The 20,095-nt window shown below is 44.8% G+C and overlaps 1 protein-coding gene across 2 annotated transcripts; it reads right to left on the bottom strand.

Annotated features, from left to right (window-relative positions):
- Window positions 1-873: 873 nt before the first annotated feature.
- UPRT (uracil phosphoribosyltransferase homolog) lies at window positions 874-13,193 on the bottom strand. Of its 2 annotated transcripts, XM_085230932.1 has the most exons (7): window positions 12,794-13,191; window positions 10,342-10,384; window positions 5,254-5,323; window positions 3,469-3,531; window positions 2,622-2,783; window positions 1,831-1,929; window positions 874-1,337 (listed from the first exon to the last, which is right to left on the bottom strand). In XM_085230932.1, the coding sequence occupies exons 1-7, from the start codon at window positions 13,081-13,083 to the stop codon at window positions 1,231-1,233; spliced, it is 834 nt and encodes a 277-aa protein (XP_085087058.1). In that variant the 5' UTR covers window positions 13,084-13,191; the 3' UTR covers window positions 874-1,230. The 2 variants fall into 2 exon arrangements, with proteins under 2 accessions (XP_085087058.1, XP_085087059.1); XM_085230933.1 differs by lacking the exon at window positions 3,469-3,531 and having other exon boundaries at window positions 12,794-13,193.
- Between the last annotated feature and the right edge of the window lie 6,902 nt (window positions 13,194-20,095).

The raw sequence follows: 20,095 nt of genomic DNA, 5'->3' as shown, positions 1-20,095 counted from the left end.
ATTATTATTGAGTAGAGAAGGTTCATTTGTACCAAAAAAAGGATTCAGAGAATCCTGCCCCCTTGTCTTAGCAGCGCTGTTTGGAGCAGCCAGGCCTCTCAGTGGGATGCTTACCTTCAGCCATTTGACAAGAAATAAGAAGCACCTGCTTGTGATGGGCTTGTGAGGGCACAGTATGATCCTGCATTTCCTAGAACATGGACATTTGTAACAGGAGTAACAGACTGTATTGTTCTGATCTGTCCGTTGTTCAAAGTTAGATTAAAATAAGATGCTGGCTAGTTGATTTGTTGCATATTTTGTACTTACTGCCACAGATCAGAAAGACAAAGTTGGCAAATAGATGAATGTCTGATTCATACAGCCTGCACTGAATGTTTTGAAAGAGTGCAAATCAAAGGGGGCTGCATCTGTCTTTTGACTTTAAGCCCTGCTGCTCACTGAACCCAACTTTTTGCCAGTTTACATTTCTGTAGAAGGGTGAGTGAGAGAGACTGAACCACAAATGTTTTATGAAAAACTTCAGCACTGTAGAAGTAGAATTTCTGTAAATAGTGCTTCTACCATTCTTAATTCCCACCTCATTTGCAGACAGGGCACACGCACTGCAACAGGAAGATTACTATTTCAGTACCAGTGTTCAAGACAGCTGCAGGTGTTCTACTTTTGAAAGTAATATACAGAGATCAAAATTCAGAGGTGTTTATCTTTTGGTTTTGGCCACCATCCAAATGAAAACTGCCAGGAGTGCAACGTGGCTGCTAACGATTACGGTGATTTCCAAGTGCACCCATCGTTCTTGAGTAATTAGAGTGGCTGTACTGGCCAACCTGGAGTGATGGAAACATCAGCACTAGAAACGAAGCGTACACCTTGATCACATAGTTGTTTTATTTTGCTCTTGCAAGCAGCCACAAAACAGGCTATAGAAGAATAAATAAATTAAAGCAGAGAGTGTAGCAGTTAATACAGGTACAACATGAAGATGCTTGACTTTGCCATGATTTGGTGTTTGTTACTGCACTTGGTTCTGTGTTGGAGCAGTAACCAACAAGAAGTAATCTAGGTCAAGTATTTCCCCCTTTGGCCAAAGAGATTTTTAAACGTGCCCTCAACCAACTCTGCTAGAAATAATAATAAAATGTAGAATAGAAAAAACAAAAACAAAACAAAAACAAAAAAACCTCTTATGTAATATTATACAGTCATTATCAGTTTGTTCCAAGTGTGTCAGTCCGTTCCAAAATACTTCTGTCCAAAGTGTGTTGGTGCAACTGGATGAACTTCTGTAGTTAAAATTGTGATTTCTGGGAATTCCTGGATAATAGATTTGGCACCTTTTGAGAGAGAGAAAGGCAATAATGAATGTGGCACGACAGCTGTATTTCAGCCCCACCTGTTAAATCATAAGCAGAATTATGTGGATGGCTCTGCCTCTGTTCTTCCATCTCATTTCTGCCTTAGCTGACTGCCTACAATTGCAAAATGCAATGTGGATTGTCCCGGGTTTTCTTATTTGATTTTAATCTTCTTTACCACACGTGTAACTTCCAATCTAATCACCATTACAGCACAGTTGATTTTTGATAGCGATTTCTGCCATGGCCAATTTTTAAGAGAACCCCCAAGATCCATGTTCCTACTTCACACAAACAGCCGGCAGACCGGCCCAATGCAATCCGTGGCTCCTGTGCTTTGGAGCAGCAGGAAGGTTTGCATTACCTGGTGGCAGCGCTGCAGTCTGTGCTTGTAGGAATGCACAGGCTTTAGGAATCCCCACTTACATGTACCTGTTCTCCCTCTTCTGCCCCTCACAGCCCCTCAACTTACCGTGAGGTGTGGAGAATAGGCTTAGCAGGATAATGACACTTGGTTGTACGCCATGTTCTATAAGAACTTTTACAGCCTCAATTACAGTATTACCAGTACCTAAAAGAGGAAAAACAAGATTTTCTCCTGTTTGAAGCACTCACCCTAAGCCAGCTGAGGTTAGTTGTCTGCATTAGTGCTGGTGTGTGGCTGAGTGGAGATACTGTCCTTTCCCACTGGGCGACTATCACCTCAGCTAGCACTAATTATAGAAGACTTTGGTCTCCTGACAAAGAAACTTCATCTCTACATTAAAATAACTGACTGTACCAGGTCTAAATGCTGAAGTCAGTGGATTTTATTAGAGCCCTGAGGCAAGAACGCTCATCTAAAATAGCAATTAAGAGCTCCGTGTGCACGAACAGAATTATATCTTAAACTGGAAAAGTTACTTCATCCTGATGATGTCCTGATACATTTTTAATTGCATTTAATTTTAAAATAATTTAGAATTAGAGTATTCATCAAAAAACTCTTTGAATAGTGTAACAAAAATACTGTAAGGAATCTTTTCTCACATAAAGTGAGTTTTCTAAATGTTGCCATCAGACTGTAATGCATCAGCCTTCCTCCCACTCAGCCGTACCCAACCGATATCTGCAGTCACGTTAACGCGGGCTGACCAAATCCCTGCTCTGTCACCTAAATCAAGCCAAACTATAATAAAAGCCCCCGAAATTCAGAAACTTTCCTTTTAATACAGAACAATCACTGCTCAGGCAAGCCCAGCCATAAATAATACGGATACTTACTTAGTATTGGGTACATAAGAAGAACTTTTCTCCTGTAAATGTCTGGTGGAAACTTAGCATAGTACACTTTTGCTCTCTGAGTTTCCTCATCGCTCTGTATCAGGATCTTTCCTATGCGAATTGACCTGCAGCAGTCCCGTAAACCTTGTTCCATGGCTTCGCCTCAAAACAGCAGGGAAAAATTGTTACGTGCTAAGGAAGGGCACAGCTACAAGATGTTACAATTAAACAACACAGCCCCAGTACTGTATCGATGAAGATTCTCAAAAGGAGTTTTTCTTGGTTCCTAGTTTTTAAAAGACTGTAAGCTATTTTATTTTCCTCTGTTTAGACAGAAAAAAACCAAGTCTGTTCAGTGTTACTTAGTTCCCAGGTGTTAGTGTTCTCATGTACTAGTGCAGGTTTTCAGGGCGGAAACATGAAAACAAACTATGTCATAATTCACATGTGGTTTAGAAAACATCTTTGAGCTTTGCCCAGAGACACTGCAGTGCAGAAGAGCAGCACGGGAACCTGTGGGGATTCCCAAAGTTTCAAACAAAATAATACCGTCCCTAAGCACAACTCATCTGGAGAGCTATTTTTGAGGAGGAAAAAATCAGAAACAAACGAGGAAGGAGAGTTGTTAGAAAAGAGGTAAGATGAAATCTGCGGCAGTTATTTGATAAAATGTTAAGGAAACATTACTTGACATTCTGTGATCAAGAACACCCAAGAAAGAATGGTAACTAGCAGGTTTAGCTGAAACTGCTGCAGAGAAGTGTGGTTGCACTTTTTCAAAAAGAAGTTGGTTACAGGTTTTAAAGATGTATAACTCGTACTCATTCAACAACCAAAATCTGCCTACCACTTCTCATTATGCTGACTCCACAGTTTCCCTTTTCAAATTTCACTCCTTCATATTTGTATCCTAGGAGAGGAAAGAAACCAAATGTCAGTGGCAATGATTGCTCCCTTCTGTCCCTTCCTGGTGCCCTTTCAGGGCACACTATTTTAAGTGACCCTGGTGTGAATGGAAAGGAGATGCCCCCACATACCAAGGGGACAGTGCTGAGCTCCATGTATCTCAACAACTGGCATGAGCCAATCTGCACACCACATCCTGCAGTCCTCGAACAATGGGAACAGGACCAAAAACTACTAAAGAACTTGTGCTTTCTTTACTTGTAAATTGCTTCAGAAGTGGTATTGCTGTGAAGAACGTGTGGCAAAGTTACTTATGGACTCCGCATGTTTCCCTGCCTGACTGAAAAGTCCAAGGGCTCCCTTAAAAGAGATGTAATAGGGTATTTCATTAATGGCCTTGAGGGACATTCTGTTTTTGAGCCTTAAAGAATAGAAATTGCTATGCTGACAGCAACTTACAAATGCTTGGAGGAAAAGAGTTCAGTATAGGTGAGCAAGAATTCATACGTAAGCGTTTGGATTTCCAAGGCACTGTTCCTCCTGGCGTTAGCACATCTGAGGCCCTTTCAGCTTCCTCACCAGGTACAGGTATTGAGCAGAAGTGCTGCCACACTGACAGAGAGCTGACATAGTGTCAGAGGGTAAGACTCGATGGTGTGGCCAGGAATGATGGCAGAACGCAACCTCTTCACCAGCATGACTTGTGGCCAGACAGCAAGGTCCAAGACACTCGCTGCCCACAGCCAGGCAAGCAGCCCCCTGAAGAACCACTGAGCTTCAGAATGCTGTTATTGCAGGGGTACTGCCAGTCAGACTGTGTAGTGCAGAGAAGCTAACGGGCATTGAACTACCTGTCACCAGCTGACCTGGAACAGATGTGAAGCCAATGCTTGAGAAGTAGCTGCTGATCTACTTTAAAATGAGCAAAGGTAAGTGACTTTGCCTTCCTGAGTGCTTTCTTACACTTTAGCCAGCTTCAAACGGAGTGCTTTCAGCCCATCTTTTCTGCAACTAGAAGAAGGGTAAAGAATGCAGATGATTTATTGTGAAGGGTAGAGTGGAAGAGCGCACTAATATACACAGAGCTGCTCTCAGCCTGAATAAATACCAGCGAAATCCTCAGGGAGAGGAGGACTCACCTGGTGCAGCTCTCACAGCAGTACCACAGGCTCAGAGCAGGTACTGGAATGGTTGATAGGTAGTAAAGCAGCAGCTTTGCTACCTGAATACTGCCTGCAACCTTCTGCATCTTTACAGTCAATAGGAGCACACCAAAAGTACTGCACTGAGTTTCCTCTTACGTGAACATAGCCACTTTTTATTTCCTGCTTACCATCACTTCCAGCTGGCCCCCTGTTGCAACAGGGGCAGATTTAGGCTGGCAAGGTAAAATCACTCGTGTAGAGCACTTTGTGAAATGTCAGCAGTTTTTAATTCAACATTACAATGTGGGCAAGTAAAGTGATAGTGCATATACAATGGGAAATTTTCAGTGCAGTTTTGCAAGACCAATTTAAAGCCTTAGTAAGATAATTATACAACTGTGTTCTGTTCAGCTGTGTTGTTACACATTTTCTAGCTTTTTTAATACCTTGAAGGGGCCTTAACTCTGTACTCTAACTGAATGTTAAATTGTTCGAGCCTTTTGTAATAGTTCTATGCTTTGTTACATTGATTAAGCTTCCACTTCCAATCCTGCCGGGTGGAGGAGTAATTTCCCACATACCTGTTGGAGTGGTCACTGTGCATTCTGTGTATGGCAATTGATTCAGTCCCTCTTCAACCACGAGTCTGATCTGTGGAACCAGAAAAAAACTTAAAGGGATCTGTTATCTATAGAGATAAGAAATGCTAGCTGTTTTTGCAAGAACTAGGTGAAGACCTCACAACCAAAAGGATCCTCTTTTATAATAGATAAGGACTGATTTAAAGGGCGTTTTTGGAGCAAGGTGTGTGTACGTACAAATCAAATGAAAGCACTGAAAAACAAAATTGGCAGGAGGAGCATCCATCAGTAATGACGTGATAAAACTGACTTGTTTTCTACCATGCAGATAAAGGCATGAGAGACAAATCTTCCACCAGAACCACCAATGTGAAATTCCACTTTGCTGATAGAAAATACTACTGCAAAAAAAAGGAAAATTCCCCCTTGAGTTCTCCATCAGCTATGCTCCAAACTACATCCACATTTTTGTGCAGAAACTGCAGTGGTGCTGCCCAGAACAGCCAAGGGAACTGTAGCAACGTAAATACACCACCAAGTGCCCCAAAACAAGTCTCTTTACCACCCTTTCTTTCTGGCTCCTGTTGTTACGAGTGCACTGCCAAGCAGCTGTGCTTCCACGCCGTATGGATGGCCCAGGTGCAAACAGAGTTTGTAAGTAAGTCATACATCCCTCCAGAGGTCAGAGAACTTGCAGCTGTACTCAGGCAGAGGCACTGAAACGTGCTCATCTGGGCCCAGAATGACTGCCCATGAAAGATGCTCTGGGCATTACAGATGTAGAAAATTCTCTCTGCTAGTGAGCCAAAGATTCATAGGCCAAAACTGCTCAAAGAGAACTGCTGCCGTGCCAGAGAAATCTATTAAAGCAAAAGTCACTGTGTAATGGCAGAAATGAGGTGACTGCTCCTGGGACTGAATGAGTGCACTGCTCGCTTCAGACAGTGCTCCTGAAACAGCCCAGACCAGAAGGATTCCTCTGTTCTTCCATCCTATGTGATCTCAGCACACACACATACAACACGAGGAATTAGAAAAGGTCCTTTAAACTAAAATCCAGCTTTGAAGGTGTTTTCAGCAATTTTAGTATGGCAGCTTTCTTTTTTCAGGGGTGAGTTTGTGACAGCTGCTTTCAGAGGTGGTAGGTAGAGCCAGTGAAGGGGCTCAGCTGGAGAGTGCAAGTCACATCTACAAGGAGCAGAAGAGCAGTTCACAAGTTTAGCCAGGTAACTCAACCACTGCTTCCACTGATGCAAACTGCACATAGGAAACGGGCCCTTCTGCAGTGTCGGTCCACTTCTTTCCATGAAGGGAAGGCAGCTTCCCATCATACTCCTGTCTGAAAGCAGACTTGTTGCTTCAGTCAGTTCTGGACACTGTAATTCAGAAATGGAATGACAGACATCTTGCATAAACCAAGACATCCTTGATTTAATTTCAGGTTTCTGGTACGTTTCCTGAGTCACGTTTGATGAAACTTTTTTCCCATACTGCTTTCTTGTTGACAGGGCTGGCATCAGTCCGCATTACTGCACAGTTTTGGCAGATGAACTAGTGTAGGTCTATAGTCAGATTACAAATCTCCTTGTTTTTACTACATGTATCAATGTTTTATGAAGAGGCTGGGAGGACTCTTTTGTTAACTTGTCGGTGCTGATAAAACATTTATGTTTGTGCTACACTTTCTGCTGCCCTCACACTGAGCTACGATAATTTCCACCCCTTCACCCTGTGATTAAATGTCCAGCAGCTCTGCTGCCATTGCTCAGAAGCAGAAGCTGAGCAAGTATTGCTACGGCCCCACAAGAGCAGGGAGAAGTGAAGCTTTGGTCCCAGCGTGGAAGAGTTCGACCAGATATTAAAACCATGAGTAAAAGTTAGCAATAACAAGGAAAAAAAAAGTCTATTTTGGAGGGAGTAGGGGAACTAAAACAACTGTTCAATTGCCATTAAAGTGCCAAGGCTTACAAAATTCAGTTTATGCATTTAATGCTGATACACAAAACTATAAAACTGCTAATAAAAGCCAGAGCTTATAACAGACGAGGAGTTTCAGCTAACTACCACACAAACACTTTGAGGATGTTAAAGTGTTTGTGAACCTGCCCTTTCTTGGCCAATTAAGCACATGAATAAAGTCTCCTTACCACACTTAAATACCACTGAAGAAATCAGGTTTGACCAGTCCTTCAGGGTACATGAGCAGAGGAATTTGGATTTAGGCAACCAGAGAAAGCAGGTTGGCCATACTGTCATTTAGAAGAGATGCAGTCGCTACATAAGGCAACCAGGCCCAGTGCAGGTAGGGATGGTGAAGCTCTGAGCAGACAAACCTTGGAAGAGGCACCCCAAAAGATACCTGTAACCCAGAGCATTAGGCCTTATAGTTCTTATGCCTGCCTGCAGTTTTGAGAAAAGCAAAGCAGTGAAATTCCAATAAATTAGAATTTAAATCAACTAAAAAAAAATTATTTTAAAAGCTTCAGTTGGACTGGGTTCCAAATGAACTAAATACTGGAGGAGCCAATATAGTCCTCTTCTAATTGGTGGTTAGACAGTAGTCTAACTGCACTGTAGGTGATAACTGCACTAATTTCTTAGATAACAGTGATTTCTAAGAGGATCCTCTACCCCTCATGCTGCAGTTTTTCTCAGAAGCTGAAGGCAGACCAGCAGGACTGTTGGTATCATTTCATGTTTATACAGCTCTTCTCACCTCAGGATTCCAAACCACTTTCAAAGTGTGCATCCCCACTCTTGCTATGGGTGGGCAGGAAGGTGAGGTGACCCGTTCAGCACCACACATTGCTGCTGGAAGGAACCAACTCCTCTCTCAGGCTCCAAAACCAAACAATCTGCATTCTGCTCTCTGCAGAAAAGCACTGCAGTGCTGTGAGCTGGGGGCTGCAGGACAGGACAGGTGACAAACACCTCCCTGAATCCAGGCTGCAAGTCAGTTTTGCCCGGTCATTGCCAAAAACTGGACATAGGACATCCTCTGTCTCTCTGGGAGACGTCTCCTTGTCTTGTTACTGGCTCTTTTAGCCCACACCACACTGCTATAGCTCTCACTCAGCTGCATGCAGCACTCACTCATCTGACTGGACCCAGTTCATTGGGTACCTCCTACCAAGACCTCATAAAAAAATTCTTAGGTGTCTCAGTAAAAATGCTTCGGGCTTAGTGAGCATCTCACTAGCTCTGCAGAAACCCTGCACGGGTGTCATCAACAAAACACTTGTACAATGTGTGGCTGCGGGGCAGCACTGATCTGAGGGCTCAGCACAGTCATGTAGCACCTTCAGGGCACTCTACTCAGCTATCTCTTACCACAGGTTACAATGACTGATCATTTCCTGGGCTAGAGGCTTCCTTCCCTCACCTGCTTCTCCCTCGCAGACACAAGATAGGTTGCCTTCCTCAAGACTTTAACCTCTCCCTTGCAGCTGCAGGACCTCAACACTGGCAGTCAGTTTCAGAAGCCTTTTGCTAACCTTTACCCCAAGTATCTTTGAATATTTCTTACATGCCATTCCCTTGTGTAAGAAAGAAACTGGCAAAATAAAAAAATCTACCACTATCAACCCATCAGCTTTAAAATCTCTCCTTAAGCCCTCTTCCTAATGTCACCTTACAAAACACTTCCCACTAGCAACTGCCACCTAGTAGCAAGCTTAATTTCTTTCTCATTTTCCTTCTGCACCAACGTTAAAGTTGACAGGAAGGGCTGTTCTTATGTGGTGGGAACCCAATGTAAGGTAAAATGAGAATGTTAACCAGAAACTCCTCCTGTGACAGCAGTACTGAATGGGAAGGGGCCTGGCACGTGGACTGGAGATCTGTACCCTTTAAAAGTGTGGCAACTGCTGATGTTGGCCTTTGTTGGCTTTCTTAATCTTATTCACACATTTAAGCAAATGAAGAAGTTAAAGCCACAAAAAAAAAAAACAAAAAAAAAAAACCAAAAAAAAAACAGGAAGAATGACCCACACTTGAGCTCAGACTTTCACAAGCTGTGGATGTTTCCTGTGCTGTTCCAACTTATTCAACAGCACGAAGGACATTATGTCTATTTAAACAGTGTCTGCTGAGAACTGCTGGCACAGAACAAAGCTGGGACTGTGACTTTCTGCCTGTTCCTTATGAAGCACTATTGGCAAAGAAGGATGTTCCAGTCGGTGACTTGATCCAGCAGTTACAGGGATGAGTTTTGTTAGCTTGGACCTTTACTGTTCCTGGAGAATGGGAACGGCAGACACATGCTCAAGAAGGGAAAAGTGGAGGGGAAAGCTAGAAAAGCTGCAGTGATAAAACGTGCTGCAGTCACAGCCTTCAGTTGTGGGCATAGGAAGCCCTGAGCAAGTCTAGATCAGCCATGGATTAAGATTGGGCTAAACCTGTCTGGTTTAGTGCTGGTGGCTGAATGCTCCCTGAACTGATCTTCGTTAGAGGGGGAAAGAAAGGCTTTTCTCATTAATGAGTGTGCATCTGCAAACAGGAAACACCCCCATGAATACCAGTATAGGTGTGGGAGTGGGTGTTGTAAGCACCTAATTTACACGAGATAAATGCTGCATTCCCAACAGTCTTTGTTCTGACTTCCTAAAATACACACGAACTTCAAACTCTCTGCCAGTAACTAACTACCCCATGGTTAAAGGCAGATGCCCAGTGTGGGTGCACACAGAGCGGCTCATCTCACACACAGGTGCCAGGAGGCACTTCTGCATGCAGTCAGTTGCTAATATCTAGACTGCAGGAAACGGTACAGATCTGTTCACAAGATCAGAAGTGCTTTTTTACACTAACACCTAGCTATCTCTAGCCTCTGCGCATCTCTTTTTAAACAGTCTTCTCTTACTGCTACTTCTCGCTGTCCTAAAGCGGTTGTACTTGGCATCAACAGTTTCTGGAACCCTCTGAGACGAGTCTGTAACAAGGAACAGAAGTCCCTTAGAAAGTCGCAGCGCAATCGCAGTTTCCAGTTTGGAGAAGTTCCTCTCACGCCATTATTCTTGCCTGAACGATCCATTTTATCAAAGAGTTACAAAGCACAACACCAAGAAGAAGAAGAAATGCTTCACCTACCAGACGATCAGCAGAAAACACGAAGTCTCCTCTACTGGCTGTCCTGAAAAAGGGAACAATTTCTGTTTTAAATCGGGGAATAATTTTAAGGACATTGCTTAATTATGGCAGTTCTTCAAGGACAATATATTCCAGGGACAGTTTATAGAAAAGTTTCCTGCCGGATTCCAACTTCATCCCGCAGAGATCCTACTTCATGGGTTTTGTGGTGGGTGGAGGAGGCTGAGGGGCTGGAAGCTACCGAGGGCCTTGCCTCTTATTACTGGCAATGCTGCTGCACCGTGTAAGCAGCAATTAAAGCATGAGAACATAAGGCTGATATTCCACCATTCCATGTACCACCACTCCAGCTCAGCTCCAGCACCTCAGAAGCTCAGATCTCAGCAGCACGATAAATGTTCTGCATCTTTAAGTAGGAGATCTTCGCTTTGCTTGCTCTTACATCACTCAAACCATGGGACAACGATAACGCAGATTAGACCAGTGAATGAGCAGGGATGCACGAATACCACCACAAAAACGCCTCTCTGCTGGCCTCCAGCTTGGGTGAAACTTCTTGCCAATGTGCCTGCTTGGCTTCTGGCCCACTCGGAAGACAGGAAGAATGGGCTCACCTCTTCCTGCCGCACACTATGCAAATATGCCACGTTGAAAGCTCGAGAGAAGTAAGACCAGGTTTTAACACCTTGCTTCCCACGTCAAGACACTGTGGTCAAGGAGCTGATGTTTACACTATTGGCCTTACAAAAATCCTCCAAATTAACATCACATGCACAGCAGTTATGCCCCTCTCTCATTGTCAAACTACGATACCCTGATACACTGTAAAGAGAGTTGTGCACTCAAACCCCAAGATTCTGCAACATCTATGTTCACGTGAGTGGAAGCCAAGACATTTACCTGCCCAGTCCCTGTGCAACCAGCACACACAGCTAGCCATGCTAGAAGACAGTTTGAAGCAGTCTGGCAGCCTCATCTTTCTCCTTGTGCACAACATGTTATTCATTATATGCTGCTTGTTGTTACTCTTTTTGCTCTTTCCAGGAATGACAGGCTCTGCCTAATTTTCTGCTACTTTGACTTAATCAGAACTAGTACTCAAACAAACCCCACCAAACAAGACAAGCCTTGCCATCATACAAAATGCTTCTGTTAGGATTTCGAAAGGGATTCATAATTCCCAACTGTGGTGAGCACAAACCCAGAAAACTGACAGCAAGTAGCAAGGAGTGCAGGTGGTGTATTATGAGTTTTCTCCAGACTGGACTGTGGCATTTCAGAAAATTTACCCAAATTCCATTTAAGGGTGGAAAGGTAAACCTGACAGTGTCACATCTGCAGCTTTGTTTGCAAAGCGATGCACGTTCAGAGTGAGCACTATGAATGAATACAAGATACCAGGTTTTAGTTACCCTGCCCTTGCACAGAGACTCGGATGCTCTCACAGCCAGTTCACAGAGCCGCCTTAGCCAGCTGTGCCCGGCTTTGAGGGGACAAAAGACAACAGAGAATTGCAGAGGCGTGCACAAAAAAAGAAACCCAAAATAATTATGAAAACGACAGAGCCTTTGTGCACCTGCAGCTGGAAAGCTGTCACCAGGTCTCAAACCCTATATCATAAAGGTGTTAATTTCTGGTGGCCAGAAAAAACGACGGGCAGAAGCACGGCCGTAGGGTGTGAGCTTTGCTGACATCAGCAGGCAGCACGATGCAGGGCACAAGGGCTCATTCTGAACCTGAACGCTACCCACCCACGCTGCTCACCTCTGGGTCCAGTGGTGGTGCTCACATCACAGCAGGCAAATTGTGCTTTTAATAGACGCCAGCTATGTATGTTTGTCTTACGTTGCACGCTAAATTTAATACACTATAGTATCACCTTCCATGTGCCGAGCAGATACAGACGTGACCAAGGGAAGTACGCTCCCACCGCCAGGGCAGCCGAGCACGGCGCACTGAATCATCACGTCCTGAGCACCTCACTTTGCACATTCGGCACAGGGGCACCATTTTGCATTCATTTTTGCGCTTCTGGTTTGGAACGGAGGGCTCACGGCCGGGGGAGGAGCGGGGCAGCCGTCAGCTAAGGGCGGCGCTCCCCGAGCAGCCGGAGCGGCGAGCATCCATCCTGCGGGAGCGCAGGGCCGCCGCCACAAGGGTGGGAGAGCGCCGGGAGCAAGGATGCGACGCGGGGCGCGCGGCCGCCGGCCCCGCCCGGAGCTGCCGGGAACGCGGCGCCTCCGCACGGCGTCGGGGAACGGCCGCCCCCGCCCCGCGGCGCGTCACCGCAATGGCCGCGCGGGAGGCGCTGCACAGCGCCGCGGGAGCCCCGCCGGGAGCACGCGGCCCTCCGAACGGCTCCGCCGGACGGGGCCGCCCGGGGGGGAGCGCGGGTACGACCCCACCCCCGTTTCCGTCCCCGTCTCCGTCCCAGCCCCACTGGGCCGCTCACTTGTCCCTGATGATGGTCTGCAGCTCCCGGATCTGATCGTTCATGGGCAGCAGTTTCAGCTGCGCTCCGAGCGGCGACGCACACTCCTCCGCCGCGGGGCTGGGGGCCGCCGCCGCCCCGTTGCTGGCGCTGCTGCTGTCCGGGCTGGGGCTGCCGCTGCCGCTGCCCTCGGAGGGCTCGGCGAAGCGGATCAACCGGGAGCAGCCGCCCGCCGGCGCCGTCTGTTCGTCCTGGGGCCGCGGGCCGCCGGCCGCGCCGAGCCGCTGGTTGTGGCACGGCATCGCCTCCATGCGCCGGGGCCCCCTCCCCCGCGCCGACCGTGGCCGCCACGCGCCGCGCCGCGCCGGCCCGCTGCGCCGCCGCCGAGGGGCGGGGACGGGGGAAATGGCCCGCCCACCGCCTCCTCCCATTGGCTCCCGCCGCCGTCGCTCAGGGTGGCGCGGGGGCTCCGCCGGGCCGTCCGCGCGGCTCTTGGCGGCGGCGGTGGCCGTGGCGGACGGGTGGGCTCCGTGATGCCGCGCTGTGGGATGAGGAGCCGCGTGGTTGTGGTTCCTGGAGGAACGTTTCTTAGCGCGTGCTCGGGCCCTTTGCGGCTCTGCTTAAAGCGTTGCCCCGGGGCGGCTCGGGCCGCGGCTTAGCCCTGCCCTCAGCGGAGCCCTGCCTTCAGCTCCCGGCCGGCCGCCGGCGTGCGGGCTGTAGCGGGGGAACGAGGTGCTCGCTGGTTCCGTGCGGGTGCGCTGAGCAAAGCTTTACTGAGCCTCTGCTGCTCTGTGTGTTCGCACGGGCCTTGCCGTGCTCTAAGTACGAAGCGCTGTTTGCGCTGTGTCCCGTGCTTTCTTCACCCGTACTTCCTATTGTCCCTGTGTCAGGGACCTTTTGGGTGGGCGGGAAAGCTATGAGAAATTCTGAGCTAAGCTGGTGCAGAAATCGTGTGGCAGCATGGAAACAGCCTGGGCTCAGCGATGCCCTTCTTAGTAGGGGAAATGGGTGTGCTCGCATCTCACACGCAAAGTTTCAGCCCGTGTGAGCTCCAGGCAGGGGCTGCTGGTGGTGGAGCTGTGGCAGAGCCCCAGGGAGGCACAAACACACATCTCTTGTTTGACTTGAGCGCTGATCCTGCAGCAATTAAGGGATGGATATCAGTAATTTTGTAGACAGGTGTCTGTTAGGAGAAGGAGATTAAAAAAAAAAAAAATCAAAGCTTTGGCACATCTTAATTAACTTGTCAGTCTAGTTAGCAGATAACCAAACCTGCAGGAACTCAGTGGAGCTGAAACAACAGCACTTAACGAGAACTTACTGTAGGATTGCGGCTGACTTGAAAATGTAGCTCGAGAGAACAGAAGACAAAGCTGATAAGAAGGTGGAAGGAATGCAACAGCCTGCGAAGCCATCTGCTCCAACAAACGTTCGTGTACATTCACTTAGTGTACCTATAGATACATTGCTGTGAGTATTGGCAAAGGTCACTATGGAAATGGAACCTAGATAGCAGACAGAACTTTCAGTGGGGGGGATTGGAGTATCGATCTCTGTTCGGTTCACTTGGAGCTGACTCAGGGACCCTTACATTTCTTAAAGATGAGCAGCACCAGAGAGCAAACAGACTGAAAGACAACCTGAGTGCTGGGAAACTGGAACCTGCAGTAGGAATGGGCTGCTGCAGCTTGGGAGATGAAAAGAGATGATTTAGGGAAGGCTGGACATGCAGCTATGGATTTCTACTGAATACAAAAGACCAGTTGTTAGATTTACATGAACCATTTTCTTTTCACGTTTTTTTTTTTTCCCCCAGTGCAAGGCTTCAGAAACAATTCATCATCTTTTGTCATTTGATATATATAAATGTGTGTGGGAAATAGATGTAATTTTTAGTTCTGTTTTACAGGGCAAAAGGAGGGAAGGAACTATCTAGCAGCAACCAGCAGCAGCTGTTCGAGAAGCAAAGCCAAAAGAAGGGCAGTATCTCCTGTACTCTGGTTTGACTGCATTTACCATTAAGCTGAGATAACTTGCTGCTAAAGTCTCAAGTAGCAGGCCATCCAGCCTAGCAAAACACAAAGACTTCAAACAAAAGGTAGGCCAGAGAGTAAGAAGCATTTTGCAGTATGCTTGGGGGTTATCTATAACAATTTAATGCTTTATTACTTAACTAAGTAGTATCTCTGGTGGGAAACTGCAAACTGTGAAGTAGACAAGTCATGGAATGAGGATACACGTAAAAGCTGCTTGAAAGGATGGCAGACTGGTCGGAAAACTTGGTATCATAACTGCAAAGTCTCTGACACCAGCACAGGTGGTGCTCATTCTAGTGCCATAAAACTCAGAGGGCAGCAGGTTTTGCCCTCGTGTCACATCATGACATCATGGCAGTCTTCTGGCTAACTAAATTTAAGTACTAAATTTAAGCTAACTAAATTCAAGTTCTTTACTATGAGAGTGGTGAGGTGCTGGAACAGCTGCCCAGAGAGTTGTGATGCCCCATCCCCGGAGGTGTTCAAGGCCAGGTTGGATGGGGCCCTGGGCAGCCTGGTCTAGTATTAAATGGGGAGGTTGGTGACGCTGCCTGTAGCAGGGGGAGGTTGGAGATTCGTGATCCTTGAGGTCCCTTCAACCCTGGCCATTCTGTGTGATAAATTTCTAACCCACAGACATTACTCCTTTTCACTGTGCCTGTATTATCTCTAAGTTAACATGAATAAACCTGTTGAGACAGAACCTAAGGATAGTTTATTATTTGGAGTTTCATCCTTGTGGAAAGGACCTTGAGTTGCTACCACAATGCATGTGAACTACAGCACCTGTAATAATTAAAGACCAGTTGCATTTTCACTGAGTTCAGTGAGGTTTGTTACTGACATCAACAAGTGAGTCACATAAGGGATGAGATATAAGAGAGTTCACATGTAAGGTTTTTCCTTCAGGCAAGTACTCTCAGCATTGATTTTGATGCTTGCCATTTTGATGCTGCCTCTTCTAGGCCAAAATCTCATGTGCCTGCATGCTGCCATCTGAGAAGACATCTTCTAAGATCTCAGTGCTGCACCAGCCCTGCCCGATGAAGTTCAGAAGTAAGAGAGGTGACTGCTTAGTTAGAGTGGTACGATGAAGGATCAGGGCATGTGTTAATGGAAGTCAGAGATTATTTAATTGGAAGCCTAACTTAATCAGTATGTGTGTCTAGACATTGAAATAGAAACAAGGTCTACCCGTATTCCAGGAATTGTGCACTAGGCATAGAATTATTTATAAAAGGACTGTTTTACAGGATTAATAAGATGATATATTAAATTCCATCTTCTTGACATTCATACAGTTGGGTCAGATTTGGTGGTTTTTTTCTTTGACTTTAGGTTAGTTAACTGTCAAGACTCAAATTTCAAACACATGTAAATTGTGCTGTATCCTAGTTACTGTTCTCTGAGTGCTTATTTTTAACCAGGCACCGAAACTTCTAAAATTCAAGCTGTTAGTTAGGTGACACTGCATGGCCAGTAATTAATGTCAGTATATCAGACTTTCACTGTCTGCTTCATATTTAAAGTTAATGCTTCTGATCCCCCGAGGACAAGACAATATGTGAAATGCAAGGGAAGAAAGATACCGCAGAGGTTTAGACCCTTAAGAAGGCAAGTTCATTTATGCTATGGGCAAAAACAATGCTTCTGAACATTTTTTCCAGTACTGCCCTTGGTGTCTGAAAGTCAGTTCTCAGCACACTAAGACAAGGTGCACAGTGAAGTCTGAATGTACATATTTTCTTCTTGGTGATTGCTATACACAGTGAGTCTAATTTTGCCATTTCTATCTTGAGTTTGTGATCCATTTAACATACCTGGTTTGTTTGTAACTGTATGAAGCTGGTATCAAAGTGATAGGAAAGGAATCAAGGGGACAGCATGAAGTAAAGAATAATAAAAGTATTTTGTTCCCTGATAGAGATTCAGAGGGGGAATAGCACTGTTTTTGTTGTTGTTGTTGTTTTTTAAGAAATCACAAACTGTATGCATGTTACAGCTGTTAGCATTGCACAGCTAATTAAGTTAATCCTTTCTTCTGCTCACCACACAAACGTGATCCTATTGCAGTGTTTTACAGACTCAGTATCTGCAGGAGTTAATATTTCATTGATTCACTCCAGAGCTTAACCATTCTTACTGTAATTTCCTCCCTCTCCCAACATCTTGTTGGAATTTCTCTTGTTATGACTTGCAGTTGTTGCCTCTTGTCCTTTCGCAGTGTACCTGCAGGAAGAATCTGGCACCTTTTCTATAGGTGTGTTTAAGATAATTGAAGACAGCAATTGCATAATCTCTCAACCTTTCCTTCCCCAGGCTTGGACAAGCCCAGTTCTCACCCCTGAGGTGGTGCAGGCCATCAGCTCACTCCCACTATTACACTGTAAGGAACTTGCAGATACTGTTTCCTTGAACCATAAATGAGGAACCCTTCTGTTGCCTACAGGTGGGTCTGTGGTTGCAGGAACTTCTTACCTTAACAGCCATCTACTGGATAGCAGTTCTGCAAGGGGAGGGTGACCCTCTGTGAGTTAGGTCTGATTTTATTCCAAATGCACAGAGTTAACATCTTTTGTGAGCTATTAGCTATGTATAAGAGGAAGTAAACCACCAGCATTTGTAATCAGTTACTTTGAATGCCTTTTGGTCCCAGTGGACACTCCTGAAAGGCAGTTCTTGCCAGCATGTCAACTGGATGCCTTTTCTCTGAAATGCTGGAGTTCCCCCCAGCCTTTGCCAAACAAGCCTTTAGGACTTGGAAAGTCCCCAGCATGGGGTGTGCTGGGGTGAGACCTTGGTGCTCCTGCTCCTTCTTGGAAGCTGCAAGGGTTGGAGCATCCTAGTGCTCATCAGGGCAGCATTGCTGGCTGCTGGATTAATTCTCTCCTCGATCTTTATTAGCAGCTTTCATACAGCATTCCATAGACTCCACAGCCCTATTAAATTCCCTGTGACAATTACAAGAATTTGCCTTCTGGAAAGACTAATTCATGCAAGAGCTTTAATGAGTGTTTTTCCCCCTCCCTGTAGATCTGTGCTTAAAAATCCTCTCTCATGCTGATACAAAAACACAGTTGCAGATTATATCTTTAAAAATACAGTTATGTTAGCGTGCATCGCAGGACTGAGTCTCTTATCAAGCTGGTAATGAATTCACTGTTTGCTGTTAAATGAATGCTCTGATTATTTTTCAATGCATTGCATTACATACATTTGCAATTCCATTCTTAGTGAGGCTCTGTTGGAAAATGTGCTGATATGAAAAAAATTATTTTCATGTTCTGCTATCATTTAGGAGTAAATGGAGTGTTATCTTCCATTTTTTTGTATAACACTGTAGACTAGCCATCTGCTCTAGTCACTGCTTTCATTACTAACAGGAGAATTTATTTTTAGGTTCATATAGTGTGTAATGCTGTATTGATGCTGATCCTCAGTGTATGCTTAAAAAATTAGCTGTTCTTTATTATTTATGAAAAAAAAAAACTATTCAAGAATAACAGAAGGAAAGCATAAACAAACTATCCTTATTTGAGGAAAAATCATGGTTTTGCTTCGTAAGCTACTTTACTAGCAGCCTAGTGAAGCTGTTCATGCTTGAGGCATTTACAGCTCAAGGAATCCTCAGAAACATGAGTGAGTCATCAAATTATTCCTCGTTGCTTCTTAGGGAGCTGAAACAATGATCAGCCACCTAATAATAAAGGAACACTGTGCTGCTGATGATAGGTTATTGTATGAGTTATCGGTGTGACCTCAATATTTCACTGAGATGCAAATTTTTAATTACTAATCTAGACTGGGTTGATTTTTCTTTTCTTGCTGGTCTTGAGACGTTGTAATGGGGTGTAATTTTTCAAAAGATATGTTTGTAGCATAGTGTTAGTGCTATCCTGCTCTGTTCAAGGGTTCCAAGCAAGAAAAATGGAAATACTTCAAGTCATTAGTCACCAGTAATGAGGTGCTTGTGGCTCTACTGTGAGAGGTAAAACAACGTTGTTCAGCAGTTGCCATTCTGGTTAGGATATTAGACAGTGCTGTAGCCCCGTGATATTTGTGGTGTAGATGATATGATGTGTTTTAAATAATTTGTAGAACAGCTAACAGTATGTTCATGTAACATTGCAGCTGTCATAGTGGTAAATCAGTTTTTGTACCTGATTCTTGCTTAGTGTTAAGATTAACAAAAACAACTTTTTAAAGAAGAAAGCTCAAAAGCTATCTTGCGATGCAAGCATACTTCTCAAAACACAGTTCATTTATGCTAGTCTTTTAATTGAATGTAAAGCACAATTAAACTGCACCTCAAATGTATATGGAGCTGCTCTCTTCCTAAAGGTGAGGTCTTAGGAGTAGCAGATCACATTTTTTCAAGAAATAAGCCTGAGAATCACTATCTCAAAATCAGGACTGTGTCTTTCAGCACATACTCTACTTGTCAAAACTAATTTTATGTATCCTTGAGTGAAGAGCTCTCTCGCTCTCTCTTTTTTTTTTCCCCCTCTCACAACCTTGTCCTATTTTCCCATTTTAATTTTCTTTTTTAATTTCTTCCTATTAATTTTCCCTCTTCCCCTCCTTGTGTTCATTACTTTCCAATATGTATGACCGAGTATCACTGCTTTTGTATATCTTCTAGCCTGACTTCTGATTTCACTTTGATTGCCACAACTGTAGGGGCACTTTAATTTAACCTAATGCATATCATCATTGGAATTGTCAGTGTTACCATATAAAATATGGTGTTGGTCTCCCCTCGGCATACAGATTAGTTGTTGCATACAGATTCAGTGTTGATTCTATGCATCTTAGAGGACCATTTAATAGTTATATAGGAATCATGGAATCATTAAGGTCCAGCTGCCATTCCATCCCCACCATGCCCACTGAACCATGTCCCTGAGTGCCATGTCTACTCCAGTAAATAGTCCCCATGAAATCCATGCTCTGTTTTTTTTTACAGCTGGAAGAAGTAAGTTGTCGTCACAATTAGTCAAGTTCATTCCAGTGCTATAATCTTACTACGTGCCTTTAAATAGAATTTAAAACCTTTAAACTGTGAATAATAAAACAAATTTCATATATTTTAACTGCTGTGTTATGTGCAGTTTCCTGTACATAACCACCAGCACGGCTGATTCCAGCATTTGGATTTTAAGTTATAAGCTCAGCCTCGGTGTTTGTGCATATTCACCATCTTGGTATTTTATATGTAAATCTCAGGATTTCACTACTGTGCACATTCCCCTGCAAGTACTTCTCTGCCACAGTGCAGATCTCTGTG

The sequence above is a fragment of the Meleagris gallopavo genome, chromosome 9, assembly GCF_905368555.1.
Source record: "Meleagris gallopavo chromosome 9, MGAL_WU_HG_1.1, whole genome shotgun sequence".
Classification (NCBI taxonomy): domain Eukaryota; kingdom Metazoa; phylum Chordata; class Aves; order Galliformes; family Phasianidae; genus Meleagris; species Meleagris gallopavo.
Note: the sequence above shows the minus strand (reverse complement) of the source record. Positions and strands in the feature narration are given on the sequence as shown.